This window comes from Pteropus alecto, unplaced genomic scaffold (genome assembly GCF_000325575.1).
Source record: "Pteropus alecto unplaced genomic scaffold, ASM32557v1 scaffold16, whole genome shotgun sequence".
Classification (NCBI taxonomy): domain Eukaryota; kingdom Metazoa; phylum Chordata; class Mammalia; order Chiroptera; family Pteropodidae; genus Pteropus; species Pteropus alecto.
In genome coordinates, this window is record NW_006438867.1 from 3,704,334 (window position 1) to 3,720,707 (window position 16,374).

Consider the following 16,374-nt stretch of genomic DNA (forward strand, 5'->3'; position numbering starts at 1 on the left):
GCAACAGCCTTCAATTGGTTTATCCAGTTTCCCTAGAAGTCCCCTCCAATCTACTCCCTCACTGTATCCAGATTATAAACCAGATTATGATACTTGTAGTAGGCAGAATAATGCCCCCCTCCAAAAAGTCTATATCCTAATTCCCAAAACCTGTGAATGCCGCTTTACAGGGCCAAAAGGACATAAATGTAAGGGCTCTGATAGGGGGAAGACTATACTGAATTATCCAGGTGGGCTCAATCTTACCTCATGAATCCTTAGAAGCAGAATTCCTTTCCTAACTCTATTCAGAGAAAGATGTGACTACAAAAGAATAGTCTAAGAGATGCACTGTTCCTTGTTTTAAAGATGGAGGAAGGAGGAAGAAGGCCACAAGCTCAAGAATATGGGTGGCCTTTAAAGCAGAAAAGGCAAGGGCAATAGATTCTCCTTGAGAGCCTCTAGAAAGGAATGTAACCTTGACGATGCCTTAATTTTAGCCCAGCAAAATCCATGTTAAGACTTCTGATCTACAGAGCTGTAAGATATTAAATTTATGTTGTTTTAGGCCAATAACTCTGTAGTAATTTGATATGGCAGCAATAAAACACTAATATAATACTCCTCTGCTTAATTTAAAAATCTGATCCTTAATACAGTTTACAGGCCCTATGTGACTGGTTCCTGCCTACCTATCTAACTCATGGAATGCTTGCTTCACTTCCCCTTGGTTCCTCTGTTCACCCACAAATGTTCCCAAAATATGCCAAGGGTATTCTCGGGACATGTGGCTAACTTTTCAGAAATGTGCCTCTACTGTCACCATTCTTTTTCTCAAACTAACTAAATCCATCCTTTGGTTCCCAGCTTAAATCACTTCTGTGATGCCTTTCTTGATCCCAAATTAAATTAGGTTTCTTCTTTTGTACGTTCTCATAATAATCTGTAATTTTATTTCTTAGAATGTGACATAACTTCTAGTTATAAATTTAAGTGTGTGGTTTCTAAAAGAGTATCACCCTTGCTAAAATGTTAGTTTCATAAGGAAAGGACTTTTTGCTCACTATTATATATAGTGATGTAATACGAAGGATATAATAGGAAGCAAGGACGCAAGGACACAGGGGGGGATGGAGGGAGGGAGGTTTTGGTTGGTACCCTTAATAATACTAAAAGTGGATATTTAAGAGTTAAAGTTCTTAAAAATATTTGCTAGGAATAACTGGGAATGATTTTTACCTGTAAATAACTGAAATATATAACATATTCAACATCACTATCCAATATTAATTCTATAAATTTTATATTAACAATATTGTAAAATAGATTATACTGCATTCGCATTATAGATTACAAAGGACCCAGTAAAAAGGATTCCAAAAGCAAAATAAAATAACAAATTTGCAATATTAAAAATCTAAATGTTACATTATATGAATGTAGCAACTATTTAATATTCATTTAATATTTTCAAGTATGCAATAAAAAACTAAGCAGTAAAAATATTTGTATGTAAATTATTGGCATATCATTGTTTCCTTAAGTACAATTCTCAAAGTAGAATTACTAGTCCAGGATTATGGATATTTTTATGCTATGTAAAGTATACAGATTTAAACTCTCACTTTTTAAAAATTTTCCCAATTTTCAAATTATGGTACATTTTTGTTTGAATATAAATTTATTTGATTATTACTTTTAAATATATTTTCCTTATTTGTAACATTACAATTTGCCTTTTGTTAGTGTTTGGTGTTTTCTATCTTTCTCCATTATTGTGATATATTATTTTAATAGATCTGTAAGAGCTTTTTGTTCATTAAGTCTATTAACTTTTACTAAATATGTATTTTTTGTTTCTATTTCTTTTTAATGTTGTAAATATATTCAGATATGCAGCTATATAAAACTTTAGTCATATATTTTACTTTATAATTTCAGCCTTTGATGTTATGATTTAAACATCTCTCTTTATACTAATTAATATTAATTTTAATTTTCTTGATTTATGTTGTTTCATTTTTATCTTTAAATTTAATACATATGAAATGATTTGGTATAATGAGAGGATGTAAATTAATTCTTTTCAAATGGTTACTCCATTTGATAATCTCCATATCATTTGCCAAATTATATTTCTTCTTCCATTTGATTAAATAAGTTATAAGATATAAAATGCTTGTGCATATTCCAGCCTATTTATAGACTGCTTATGCCATATTCTATTCTTGTACCAGTATTGCATTCTCTTAATTATTTTATTTTCTGTGTTAATTTTTTCCCCTGATTATAAATTGTTAGAGAAAAATATAACATTTATTTGTAAGTGCACCTACATAGCCACTTTCTTCTTCTTAAATCGAAAGTGAAATAATTAACATAAAACTCCTACAGCTTTCAGAACAAGTTATCAATAAAAGTTTTTCCTAGTTCCAGTTTTCACATGTTTATAATGAAATGCATTTATAGCTAACATCAACGCTCAGCTTTTTAAAAAATTGTTCGACTTTCTCACTGGCCTATTTATTTAGTTACAAATATTTACCGTATTTACTCTTAAGTGCCATGCAAGGCGGCAGGAACTACCTTCTCAAAGTATACATTCTAATAAACAAACAAATAAATTGCGTTAGTGCAAGAAGAGAAATAAAGAGAATGCTGTGAGAGAGAGCCGGGTGGAGGAGGGAGCTGCTCAGCCGCAGGGGTTGGGAGCCCTCTGTGAGGAGGTGACCTTTAAGCAGACACCTGAAAAGTAAGCACTAATCATACAAAAAACAGGGAAAAGAGAGAGCCAAAACCAGAAACAAAATACAAACATCATGATACGGGAAATTGCTTAGAATGATTAAAGAACTAAAAGGTAGTTTGTAGCATAGTGAGCAAATGGAAAAATAATACAAGATAAAGTTGGAAAAGCAGTCAGCAGTCAGATTATCAGAGACCCATGTGATAGTTTACTCTAAATGCTACCAGAAAAATTTAAGTCCAAATGGGGCACAATCACATTTAAATTTTAAGACAAATTTAGGTGAAACTGCAAAAAAAAAAAAAAAACAGAATAAATATCAGTAAGAGGTGAGAAAAGCACTTTGGAAGCATCTGTAGTATTCTAAGTAAATAAGAACTCTAGTAGTCTTCTCACTGTAAGTTTAGACATTTTAACTTTGTCGCCAAAATTACAGGAAGCCTTTACAAATTTTTAAAAAGAAAAATTATTATATTTGTTATAAAACATACACTTGTTATTATATATGTTATAAAACATTTACTGCATGAATGTATTATATTAAATGTAAATTTTTCATTACATCAATTTTTATATTATATATTAATGTTATTTAAAATTTTTTCATCAGTAATAAATTAAATGACTAGAGAGACAAGAAGCCCAATGAAGAAATTATGGTAATACGCTAGGAAGGGGTAAGACCTTGAACTGAGGGACTGTCAAAGACTTTAAAGAAGAGAGGGGTCAGAGCGCTACTTCAGAAATTTTTAAAAGGCTCAGGGAGCTGAAAGAAAGGAATGAACAAAATCCAGTTCATTCTTCAAGATCAACATGCAAGATCAACAACTGATCATTATTATCAAGTAATTATTATTATATAATGAAATGTGTCGAGAACTGTGTACTTTCAAGTTTCTTTTATTTTTGTAATTTGATATTTTCTGTCAATAAAAAAAAAAAATCACAATCCTTCTGTGTCTGGGAGCGCTGCATTCTTTAAAAATACTTTACATGTCTGACAAAGAAGCCAGTTCCATAAGTCTTTAAAGAGTGGACTCTGTTTCTTATCCGGTGAAAACACTAAGAGTTGACTTTGCATTTCTAATTATCAACAGAATTTTCCTCTAAATAACCATCGCACCCCCATTTCTACATAATGAAGAGAATAATGGTAAATTTACCACAAGAGCCTTAAAGTAATTTAACATTTTATCATACCACTAAGACCACCATGTACTTCAGCTAAAACCGTCTTCCTGACAAAGCTCCCTTGATGAAGAAAGCCATTCCACTGATGGTCGGACGTGGGCTCGTGACCTGGACGACTGCCCCAGATACCCCGCAGTCACTGCGGCTAAGCCTTTGGGACTTGCGCCTACACAACACCAACTCCAAGGGCATTTAATCTAATTTAATCTTATCCTCAGTTTACACACTTTGGAGCTAGATATGTTTGTAAAGAATAAAGCTGAAAAGAAATTTTTCCTTCATTTTATCATGATGTTCAAAGGTCGTACATTTGTAAAGAATATATCTGAGTATTTATCAAGTTGTAATGAAAAAAATACTTTGCTGCTTTGTTTGTTCTATAATTGATCTTCCATATCAGTGTATTGGGCACTCTGAACTATGGTGTCATCTGGAGCTCAGGGTCCTCCCCAAACTCACTCCAGTTACTGGCCGAACTCTGTTCTTTGCTGTTATAGGCTGAAGCCCCTGAGTTCCAGCTTTCTCACTGACTGTCAGCCAGGCAAGTGCTCTCAGGTCTTAGAGAGTGATGTTAGGTCTTTAACCTGTGGTCATCTCCATCTTGGCAAAGTCAAATCCCTCTCACACTTTCAGTTTCTCTGACTTTGTTCTGCAAGCAGCCAGAGAAAACTCTCTGCCTATACAGGGCTCCTGTGTTTGGGTCGGGACTATCTGCATAACCACCTTTTCTTAAAAGCAATTGCCCTGCAGGACACAACCTAACCACAGGAGTAAAATGCATCACATTCAGTGTCCCGGGAATTCTTCGGGGCATGCGCATGGGACATCTTGGGGAGGGGGCAGTGAGGGTGCAGGGTGTGACCCACACAATCCTGTGTTCGGCAGACACTACTCTCCTGTGAACTGTCCAGGAGACATCACTTCAGCTATTTAACTTTTCATCTCTAAAACTTCCAATTGGTTCTTTAAAAAAAATCTTCCATTTTTCATTATGTTCCCTTTTTCTTTCAGATTGAAAAACATCTTGTACATATTTATAACAGCTGTCTGAATGTCCTTATCCGATACATCTGCCACGTCTGTCCTTTCTGAATCGGTTTCTATTGATTAATTTTTATCTCCTGCTTACGCATCACACTTTCCTGCTTCTTTTCATGTTTAATAAATTTTTACTGGATGCCTAATTTTGAATTTTAGGTTGTTTGGTAGAGAAAGTTTTGCATTCCTTCAAAGAGAGGTAGAATATTGTTCTGATAGTAAGTTAAATAACTTATAGATCGGTTTGATGCTTTCAAGGCTTGTTTTTAATAGTTTTTCTTATGCGTCTGGAGTCTCCTTCATTTTGGGCTAATTCATTCCCACTATGAAGGGGTAACTCTTCGGCTATCTCCAGTGCATGTCACCACAGAGTAGGTATACTTAACTTGCAGATGATATATAAAGAAATGTGATGGAATACAAATATAAAAGCTACATTTTGTTCTCATTAGCCAGGTATAAATACAACATATCATATCTCCATGAAACCTGAGGTGTATACTTGTTTATGAACAATGGGATTATGGATATTTATTGTATAACATGATGAAATAAGAATACCCAAACAGGTCAGGAGATGAGGTCGATATTACCTTTGTAAAATGAGTGGGCAAAGCTCTGCTCAGGAATTAACTTGGCAAGGAATCCATGGTTCAAACTTGGATGAGGGATAGATGGTATGACCACAACTGTGGAGAAAATCATGGGATCAAATTTGAGCAAGCATGAAACAATCTGAAACACGGTCCACTGAAGGTACATGACAATTCTAATCACTGCAACATGCAAACAGTACTAGCAATAAAGACTGCATCTCTTGGGGAAAGAAAGTGGTTATGCATTAAGAGAAAGGAAATAATATACTTGTTAAGTAATTTTAGCAACATACACAGAGTCATACAAACACACAAGAAAGTCAGAACTGGCTTTAGTGAACTGGCAATTCAGTAAAATATTGCTCATTTTATACATATATAACTGATATGAGTGCATTAAAATGAAGAAAAAAGAGTTGATTAAGATAATAGAATTTTAGTGTCATGTTTTAAATGGTCAAAAGACATAAACCGGAATGGTAGGATGTTTACTCTGAAGAATAAAGTTAAAAGTATATTACAATGAATTATCATGTTTATGTGTTCACAGTAAATAGAGCATGCAACAGCAAAGTATTATAGCTAAAACATAATCCATATTTCCACAACAGCAAAAAGCTAAATGACATACAATATGCTTATGGAAAACAAAATGCAGAGATTTGACCACTAATTTCTACTCACTTTTAAAAATATCAATTTTATTTATAGACCATATGTATTTATTTAGGAAAGGCAATTTCAAATATAAATTAATCCAATGGTACATGAAATAATCACTGGGTTATCAAGGTTATGCTGCAAAAAAACAGAGACACAACCTTGATATAAATACGTGGCAGGAAATGCAACTGACAGAAGGCATCCCGTGATATTACAATACTAGTTGCCAGAAAATGTGTGTATCATTTTCAAGCAGGGTAGGCAAAGCTGATAATGCAAGAACTCCTACAACACGAGCATCTTCTGTAGATAAGAAAGATAACGTGGCCCAACATGGTTCATTGTTGTCTATAAGTCTTTGATTTTAGTTGAAGCAACTCTGGTATAAAGTTTAGAATATATGTTTGCATATTATGAATCTCTGATAGAATATTGATATTGAGTATTTAATATAGAATATTTTAAATACAGAATATGTTGAATATAGACATTGATAATTAGATACTGAAATAACTACACAGCAGAAGAAAGGAAGTAGAAGAAAAGAAAAGGAAGGGGATGGGAAGGGAAGGAAAAAAAAAAAGAAAGAAAAAAAGGGATGCTGTCTTTGAACCTAGCTATAAAGATTTACATTTTGACTTATACTTAGTCTTGACCTACTCTATAAGGACCTCCCAATTTCATGTTTTTAAAGGTTAAAAAGCATTATATATAAAATGAGTTGTTTACATATTATAGTACAGATGACTTTTATTACTAGATAAAAAACATTAAAAACAAATCTGCACTGATAAAATGAGAATACGACAATTATTATGGAAATACCATTCATATATTTCTGAGGAATTAAAGAATATTAAACTGGCATGTATATATCACATACTTGTAAATATTTGAGGTGATTATGAACATGACTAGTTTAAATCGGACTGTAAAAGTGAAATAAAAAGGAGGGAAATGATGATGGAAATTCAAATAATTTGCGAAGTATTAAGTACCTGTACTTGTCGGTGAATTTATTTCTTGTCTAATGTTTCTCCCCGGTTGGCTCCCAGTTCTCGCAGTCTCTCGCTGGGGTTCTAAGATGTCACGATACTTGGAAACCATCAGAACCGAAATGAAGTAAACTACAGCTAGGGCTAAGAACTGCGCCTGCTTGCTGTCATCCTGTGGAAAACAAAAGGCAGTTCTGACACTTAAAGAACTTTCAGTGAAAGTTCGCAGAGCACAAGCAACTACTCCTACGTCATTTTCTTTACAGAGGCAAAATCTGACATTTAACTTTTACTAAAACTTGCTAAATATACATATTGTAATTCAATACGTATCATTTAAGTATAAATACAAAACTCCAGGAATATATCATCTGAGTTTTAAGTTGAAATGCAATTTCAAAAAACAAGAATGTTGAAATTTTGATGAACGTGCCACAAAATTTTATTCTTTGTCCCCTTCACCATTACTGTCCATTACTTCCATAACAGAACATATGCAGATGGCACAGGCTGAAGAGAATAATTTAATGTGTCAATTAAAAAAACATAGGAGTTTTAAGTGTTATAACTAAAAAATGAATAGAATAAAATTACAATTGGAATACATATACAATTCTACCATATTATTACCTGAGTAGGACTCTATATGAGTACAAAATAGGAAAGATATAAACAATGGAAGAGCAGAAAGCATAAATTTTATACAAGCCTAATATGAGCTAGAAGGATGATCTGGTAACTTAAGAAAAAGCTAATGCAATCTCTGTCTGCACAACAGATTAAGAAGTGCAAGTCTCGATATTCTGCACTGGGAAAATAGCCACTAAAACTGCCAATATTTGAGCCTCCTAATTTCAAAAGCTCAAGGACAAATGGAGTTTTTCCAGAGGAAAAAAGCAAAATGGTAAAAGGTCTAAAAGAGATCCTCCTCCTTAGGCTAGAGATATCAGTTTTTAACAAGTAGCTTGCAGTCTACCAGAGAAGATAACTTTATAATAAATATGCTTTGCAAAAAATACAATGTGCTACATATTACATGACAGCTCTATCCAAAAAGCCTAGATAACCATCTTACAGGGAAAAACTGTTAAGAAGGCAAATTTATATGAGCTCTAGTACCACTTCCAAATTAGACCCTATCTAGGAATCAAGTGGAAATGATTATAAAAGCATTTTCTAAGCTAAGTAAAAGTGATACTTCAAACAAAAACTGCAAGTAATTACTGTGCCCTACAAATAACAGGTAAAATTTAGTATCAGAGAAATAAAGAAAACAAACATGCATTAAAGTCTAGTAACTCCATTAATGGTGCACTTTATATTTATTATTTCATTTAAACACAATGTGAAGAAAGTTCAGAATTTATGTGCATTTGTCAGAAAAGAAAGCAAACAAATATTTACTGATGACTTAATACTATGAAACAATTAGTACAGCTAATGGAGAAAATAAAATAAATTAAATATTATGAAATATGAATTTAGTATTTCATACTCTGTGGGTGATAGCTTTTCTAAAGATAGTTTCTTATGAAGTGTTTGAAATGCATACTCCTTTTTACAATGCCGATGGAATAAATATATAGAGAAGGGACAAAATCAAATACTTAAACAGTTATTATAAAGAAATGAGGAAAATCAGACTAACAAAAGATACTGACCGACGAATTCAAACACAGCTCAAGCTGCAACAGCCCACAATATCCCACTGCACTTTTATTTCCACCAGTGGAAACTTCGTACCAGGCAATCAGAAGGCATTCAACAAGTATGTGTAGAATGAGTGAATGCCAGCTACGAAGTTGCAGAGCTGCATATAATAGACACTGTGAATTGTCCTAGCCAAGTTAAAATCTCCCTTACAAATGGCATGAAAACAGCTGCCTTTTCTCTTCAAATCCAAATATGTAAACTAATTGTGATGCTTGTTCCCAGTATTGTCTTTGAAAACGAAAATGAACAATATACAGAAGCTAAACATCTGGAGAACAACTAAATTTTACACAAATTAATTGCCTTGCCTAGGTATTTTATTGTTATGAAAACAAGAACTTTATTATGTTTCTCCCATCTGCTTAAGAAATGGGACTTTCCACTATTCAATCTTGAAACAGTAACATAATTAATTTATTTCAAAATGCTTTAAAAATTTTAATGCTTCAACCAGGATGTTGAAAAACTTTCCAATTCAGTTTCTAAGAATTAAAATTACTTCTGTTTCTATAATTTTGGATACAGGTGACCTAGGATAATCCTAGGTCAGGCTCTCGAGAAAGAGAGAAGCATAATGAATTTACTTTCAAATTCTGGCTTACTGGGGAACACTGAAAACAAAGTTAGAGTTTTTGTTTTTTAAAGCCGTTTTTTTTTTTAACCACATAGCAAATTTTACCACAAATCTTCTACCGGAAATTACAGTTCAGATGCATTTAAATCAGCAATGTCTTCATCACAGAAAACAAATGAGAGCAAGAAAAGAATTCATTCTTTGATGTTTTATCAAATTTTCCTCCTGCCACTACAGCTAGTATATACTTTCTTACGGTGTCAGCAAAACTCAAAAATCATTGAAAACCATTAAAATCCTCAATCTCTAAATTTAAGAATATGGTATATGAGCTTGTATGTGTGTCTGTGTATGTGTGTGTGCTCATACCAAGAAAATTATAGACTTAAAAGGTAAAACAGCTGACAAAGACTATAGAGAAAAAAAGAAACAACTTTACATTCCAAGGTTATATTCTATTAATATACCTCCACACATATATACAGATATATTACATATTATATATAATGTACATACACTTTTCCTTAAGAACCTAATTTTAACCCATTTGTTTTTGAAATCAAGGAAACTAAAAATGACTATTGATTCATGAAAATTTCAAAAGTCAAGTACAATTCTTAGCATAACATCTACAATTAACTCTATAAAACATGTCATTTGTAAAGCCTTTTCAAATTTCACAGATTATTGAAAACTGATGAAAAAAATGTTTTGAAAAAAGTGTTTCTTACAATCTATGAAATTTGGTGATAGAAAAAGAATGCTTTCGAAAGATCTACCTTGGGATTCTGACTCTCCCTTATACTAGGGGTGTGATCTTAATGTTTCTGAGTCTTAACTACCTTTTAACCTTTAACTGGAAGCTAAGGGTAATATACATTAAGTGTCTGATACACACTATAACTCAATGAACACAAGTTATGTTGTCTTGATGACATTTGTAAGATACACCTGGGATCACTTAATTCCCCACAGGACAAAAGGTTAGCATCACTGCTTGGTTCTCCAATATATTTACAAAACATCTATAAATCTTAGAAAAATTATAATCCACCATAATAACCTAATGTAGAATTTACTAACAATTTAAACACTGTCACAATTAACATAAACCTCTTATATATCATGTCTGACTCTTGGAGATAAAAATATGTTCCATGTTTTAATCATTCTTTATTAGAAAAATTCTTTCCACAACACATTTTTTAAGGATGAATAATTCCTATTTCTAAATGGTTAAATTGTTAGTATGTGATTTTTTTTCCAAGTCTAGATTACAGATCAGATTATGGTGAGATTCTTACATCATGGTTTTTATACTATCAGGTGTTTTATCTCCTATTTTAAAAAATTCCTTTTTCATTTATTAATCACAAAAGCAATATGGCTTTCTTAAAGAAAATTTGAAAATATAAAAAAGTACAAAAGATTGAAGCACAAAATAAAAACTGTTTATCTAGAGAGAATCATTGGTGGTATTTTGCTATGTTTTTTCCAGTCTTTTTTTTTTTTAATAAAGATGAACTTATGCATTTACATACTCTCAGCTTACAAATGTAGTATTTATCTAATATGAGCACTTTTGCATACTGCTGCTTTCTTTTAAAGTATATGAGTGTTTTTCCATGTCACTAAATTTCCCTCAAAACTATGATTTTAATGGCTGCAGAGTTACCCATTGAATGAATATACTACAATTCACTAGGCTGAAACTCTATTGTTGGATATTTATAACGTTGCCAGTTTTCTTGTAGGCAGTTCTGATCAGCACATAAGGTTAAATATCGTCTGAGAAGGACCACTGGATCATAAAGCATCGATAGTTTTAAGAGTTTTAACACGTATTAGTAAAAAGCTATTCAAAAAAGCCTATCCAATTTCTACTATCAGTGATATATGATAGCATATTTCAGTGTACCCCTGCAATGCTAGATATTACTGCTTTAAAATTTTAGCTTATCTAACAGTGAAATACCTCACTTTGGTTTGAATTTGCATCCTTTTGACTACTAGTGACCCTGAATTTTTATCATGTTTGTTATCTTATATTTCAAATTTTATGTCCACTATCTACTTCTGTGTTATGTTTATAATTTTCCTAGTGATTTGTAAGAACTGATATAGAGTGACAATTTTTCTATTATTTATTCCTATTTAAAATGCAGATTCTCCTTTCGAAAGTAATGCCCCCCCCCAAAAAAAAAGTAATCAACAGTAACACCATAATGAGTTAATCCCTTCTATCCATAAAACAGGAACATTAATGACAACAAACTATTCGGTACCTAGATACGGAGCAAGGCATAATGAAAGAGAGGAGGAGGTGATACTAGGTAAAGGGAATTATAATTTTTCAAGGTTATCTCTATCCTTAGTATACATAAAACTTAAAGCAAAATTTCACATAATTTAAAAAATAACATATTAATAAGCTTTTAGAGAAAGCTAAGGCTAAACCATTTTACAATCAGAAGTATGATATAAACCCCACGACTCTTGACATTGGGATATTTAATTTTAACATGTAGCTTTCTAATAAAATTTAAATCATTTTACACGAAGGACACCTGAAGGCTTTTTCCGGGAAAGTCGTGCGGGTGTAACTCACCACGTCCCGGAAGACCACAGCGCGGAGCCGGTTGATGTCCACGTCCTGGAGGAGTCTGTCGGGGTCCTTGATGGGAGACAGGTTACCTGGAACGTTTTCTAATGGAGTCTTAAAAGGGATAGGAAATTGTGAAAAAACAGCATAATACATAAACTTACACAGTAACAATTTCTAACATCTCTAACTTAGGCATTAAAGTGGCCAGATTTTTTACCTCCTTATCACTGGATAACACTTGTTGACCACGATATTATAGGATACTGTTTCTTTTCTTCTCTATTCTTGTCAGTTTCCCTTGCTAGTGATCTTGTTCTCTGTCATCCAGCTACCAGTATAGACTCAAAAAGCGGGCAAGACTATGCTAGAAAAAAGACAGATCTTGGACTTCAGAAAACTGGGGCTCGAATCTGTGTGACCTTAGGCTTATGACTAAAATTTTCTGATCCTCATTCTCTCTACCTCTAGTTAATACATCTGTGAGTCACTGGGTTTTATTTATCCAGCATGCTTTCATAATACATGAGGTTATTATATTATATGAGATTTATATGTGTAAGCATTTTCATGATCTGCAGTTAGAAAAAGTAAATTTTTAAAAAGATTCAGTCATAGCCTTAATATTAAAGCTTAAAGACATTAAAGATCATCACCATCAAAATTATTTTTATAACTGAAGACACACAAAACCACGAATTTTATGTAAAGTGTCACACAGCAAACTGAGAGTCAGGTTCCCTGAAACTCAATCTAGTACTTTTTCACTTACACAACATAGTAAGAACTGTGTGGGAACAATATTTGTAAAATTACATGGACTAAATTAGATAATGTATGTGAAGTACCAGATACAATTCCTGCAAATAGAATAACCTGCTGCTACTCTAAGTAATACAAAACAAATAGGCCTCCCGATTCTCTATAGACCTCGATTGTATTTCACTCTTGCGTTAAGATGCCTGATTGCTCTGCAGCACAGGATAGTGAAAAGAGCACGGTATTGAAGATTGACAGTTATTTGGCTTCCATCACAATTCCAAAACTTACCAGCAATACAACCTTAGGTGAGATACTTAACCTCTGTGAATCTCAGTTATATCATCTAAGTAACAGGCTAATAACATTTATCACAAGACAATTAAAGAAAATAACACATTATTTACAGCATAGATAAAAAGTACATAATTTATAACATAAATGAAAAAATTATATTTTAATTTATACATCCTTTAACAGAGTGTTTCTATATCTATAATGTAATGTGAGCCTTATAAAGCTTATATCATTCCATCTTCTTACAAAGTATAAAAAATGGGACCCGATGAAGATGTGTGACTCATGCGAACCACACAGGTTAGTAACACAACCAAGTTAACTATAGTTTTCTTAGTGAAGTGGCATATAAATAAATGCATAAACACAGGGAGGAAAAAAAACAACAAATTAAACCCTCACCAATGAGGTTCACTGATTCTCTGTCCTGAAATATGTTATCAAGTCAACTTTCCCCCTAATATTTCTATATTCATCACTATTGTCCATTTTCACTGCCTGGGTTCTTGCTAGAGACACTTGACAAGCTCGACTAAACTACTATACATTTCCCTCTCAAGAGGCTTTTCTGTCCATACTCTACAGTCAGAGCACTGCTTGGTTGACTTGACAGTCTTGCCAAGTGCCCCATTACCTCCTGAATTAAGTACAGACACCTTTATATCAAAGCTCTCAAAAAACACTAAATATTTATTCATTTCGTTGAGTTCATATAATGAGTGGTCAGCTGCTGCAGAGAGGAAGAGAATTAGTATTAATTAAATGTTCACTGCATGTCAGGAATTACTAAATACTTTAACACATTATTGCTTTTCATTTAAATCATACAAATACCTTGTAAGTTAAGATCTGCATCTATTTTAAAAACTGGAAAATTGAGGCACAAGATGCTAAGGAATTTATATTAGGTCACAAGACCAGTAAGTGGCAGAGCAAGGACACAAACTCAGAACTGCCTGGTTCTAGAGTTTGTGCCCTTTGGCAAAGTACTCACGGTGCCCTACAAGCTCTGGAATGACGAAGACATAGGAGACATGGCCTGCCCTCAAGGAACTACGGTCTGCCACACCCATGCGAATAACACGAGGCATTACTGCTCATGTGCTTATATTTAATCTTCTAAGCAATGGAGAGCCCAGTGGAGACTTCTGAGCAGTAAAATATATATGGTCCAATTATTTTAGGAACGTTTCTCTGACAATAGTAAAAAAGAAAGAGGCTGCAATATGGATATACTAAAGACGTGGTTGTTCTGTTTGAAAACCGCAGAAGTTTGAAGCCATAGAACTTTTTAAATGAATTAAACTTCTACATTGTGCCTTCACTTATTGAGGAAAAAATAAATAAAACATTGCGTCAATACCAAACATCTAATTACAAACAAGTGCAGTGAGCTAAGAGACATGTAGGGTGTAATGCAAATATCGAACAGAGGAACCCACCCTACACTGGGCTGCGGTGAGGGTGTCTGAAAACATTCTCATCAGAGAAGCACTTAAACTACACCATGAGTTAAACAGATGTTAGCTGGGTGAGAAATAAAGATAGAAACTTCAAGGAAAGGAAACCTACGTAAAAGTCTTAAAGTTAAAAAAAAAAAAGGATTCTTCTGATGAAATAAATGAAGTCCATCCACAGTGTGACTAAAATGGTAAAAACAGGAGTAAAGGGACAAGCTGCAGGGTGATTTCACCATGAAATGAAGCGAGTTGATTTAGAATGAGAATTACTGGTGTGTCCCTTTAAAACACTCTGCACTATTCGGTCATTTCTTGGACATTCAATATATTTTTGTTATTATTACGGGAATATTAATATTTTTGAATATTACGGGAATGTCTATCACCAAAACCATATCCATTGAAAAAAAGCATTATTCACTTATTCAATATATATTGCATTATTCATTCTTGTCATTCATTATTCAATATGTATTGAACTCTGTGAAAATACATGTAAGTATTAAAAATTGTTATAACTAAGCCCCTTTCAGAGCTATGTATTGTTATAATCCTTTTAAGAACCCTATAAAGTAGAAATTATTAGTATCTTTTCATCTAAAAACGAAAAATGCAAGTCTCGGAGAGGTTAAGGAACCTTGGTAAGACTATTAGGAGGAGGAGAAGGAGCCAGGCCTGGAGCCCAGAGCTGCCAAAACACCAGACCCTTGCTCCTTCATTAAGCGATCCTATGTGATTGTGTCCTCATAACTTTAAAGGCTTAAAAGATACATTATACGTAACACAGAAAACATTTAATTACCTTCGAAGCTGCTGTGGCAGTAATACTCTGGGGCGCTTCCTGAGGTTTGCTGCTTCCGTGGGAAGATTTGTTCCCCCTGTCTCTCTGTCTCTGCCGGCATTCTAAACAGTTTCTCACAGCAACACAGCAAACTATTTCAAAAACCAAAAGCATGTTATTAATACAAATTGTTCACGCTGACTTGCTGAAAAAAGTTGCTAAGTTTTTTTCTTCTCTTCCCCTTCTTCTATCCCATTATTATTTTAAAAATCGACTAGATCAATAAATATTTTTGAAAATTATGAATACAGTAATAAAAAGTACATAGAAAACATAGATTTAGTTAAAAAAATGAAAACAAAATACCCATGTACTACCAACCAGAATCACTCAAAATTCTGAATTTTATGAATCAATAAAAATTTTTAAAAACAATATCGTATTTGATAAATTCTTTTAAATAATAAGACTTCTTCCCATAACCTGAACACCCCAGAGCCTGCACTGGGCATGACTCCCCATTTCGGGCAATGTGCGAGAACCGCAGGCTCGTCCAGTCTCTCAGTCCCAATGTCCACCTTTCTTCACAGTAGGAAAGTCTACGGCCTTTGTCAGTAAGCGTTCCAGAGGTATAGGCTTTGTATTTATTATTTTAAGAAGCAGTAAAGTATAGCAGCAGATAATACGGCTTTTAGAACAGGAAACCCATGAATCCTCGCTCCGCCACTGAGGCGCTGTGTGATCTTGGGCCAGCTGCTTACACTATCTGTGCCTCAGTTTCCTCATGTGTAGAATGAGTACAAACATACTTCCGTAGGGGACCATTGTGAAGATGAATTAAGTTAATATGTGTAAAGTGCTTAAACAGTAGACAGTAGAAATTAATAGGATAAAAATGACATCGGCAGTAAAGCTTTGGAATATATTCAGAAAAAAAGCTCAGAATAACCAAATAAATGCTGGTTTCGAGATTTTGAAGC

General features: G+C 33.4%; 1 protein-coding gene across 8 annotated transcripts in view; it reads right to left on the reverse strand.

Annotated features, from left to right (window-relative positions):
* NBEA (neurobeachin) overlaps positions 1-16,374 on the reverse strand; it is a 557,443-nt gene that overhangs the window by 405,774 nt on the left and 135,295 nt on the right. For all 8 annotated transcript variants that reach the window (XM_025049493.1, XM_025049492.1, XM_025049491.1 and 5 more), the window contains 4 exons: positions 15,416-15,546; positions 12,104-12,211; positions 7,212-7,380; positions 5,548-5,643 (listed from right to left, as the gene is read on the reverse strand). In XM_025049493.1, coding sequence (XP_024905261.1) covers positions 5,548-5,643; positions 7,212-7,380; positions 12,104-12,211; positions 15,416-15,546 — 504 coding nt within the window. The remainder of the gene's footprint in view (positions 1-5,547; positions 5,644-7,211; positions 7,381-12,103; positions 12,212-15,415; positions 15,547-16,374) is intronic.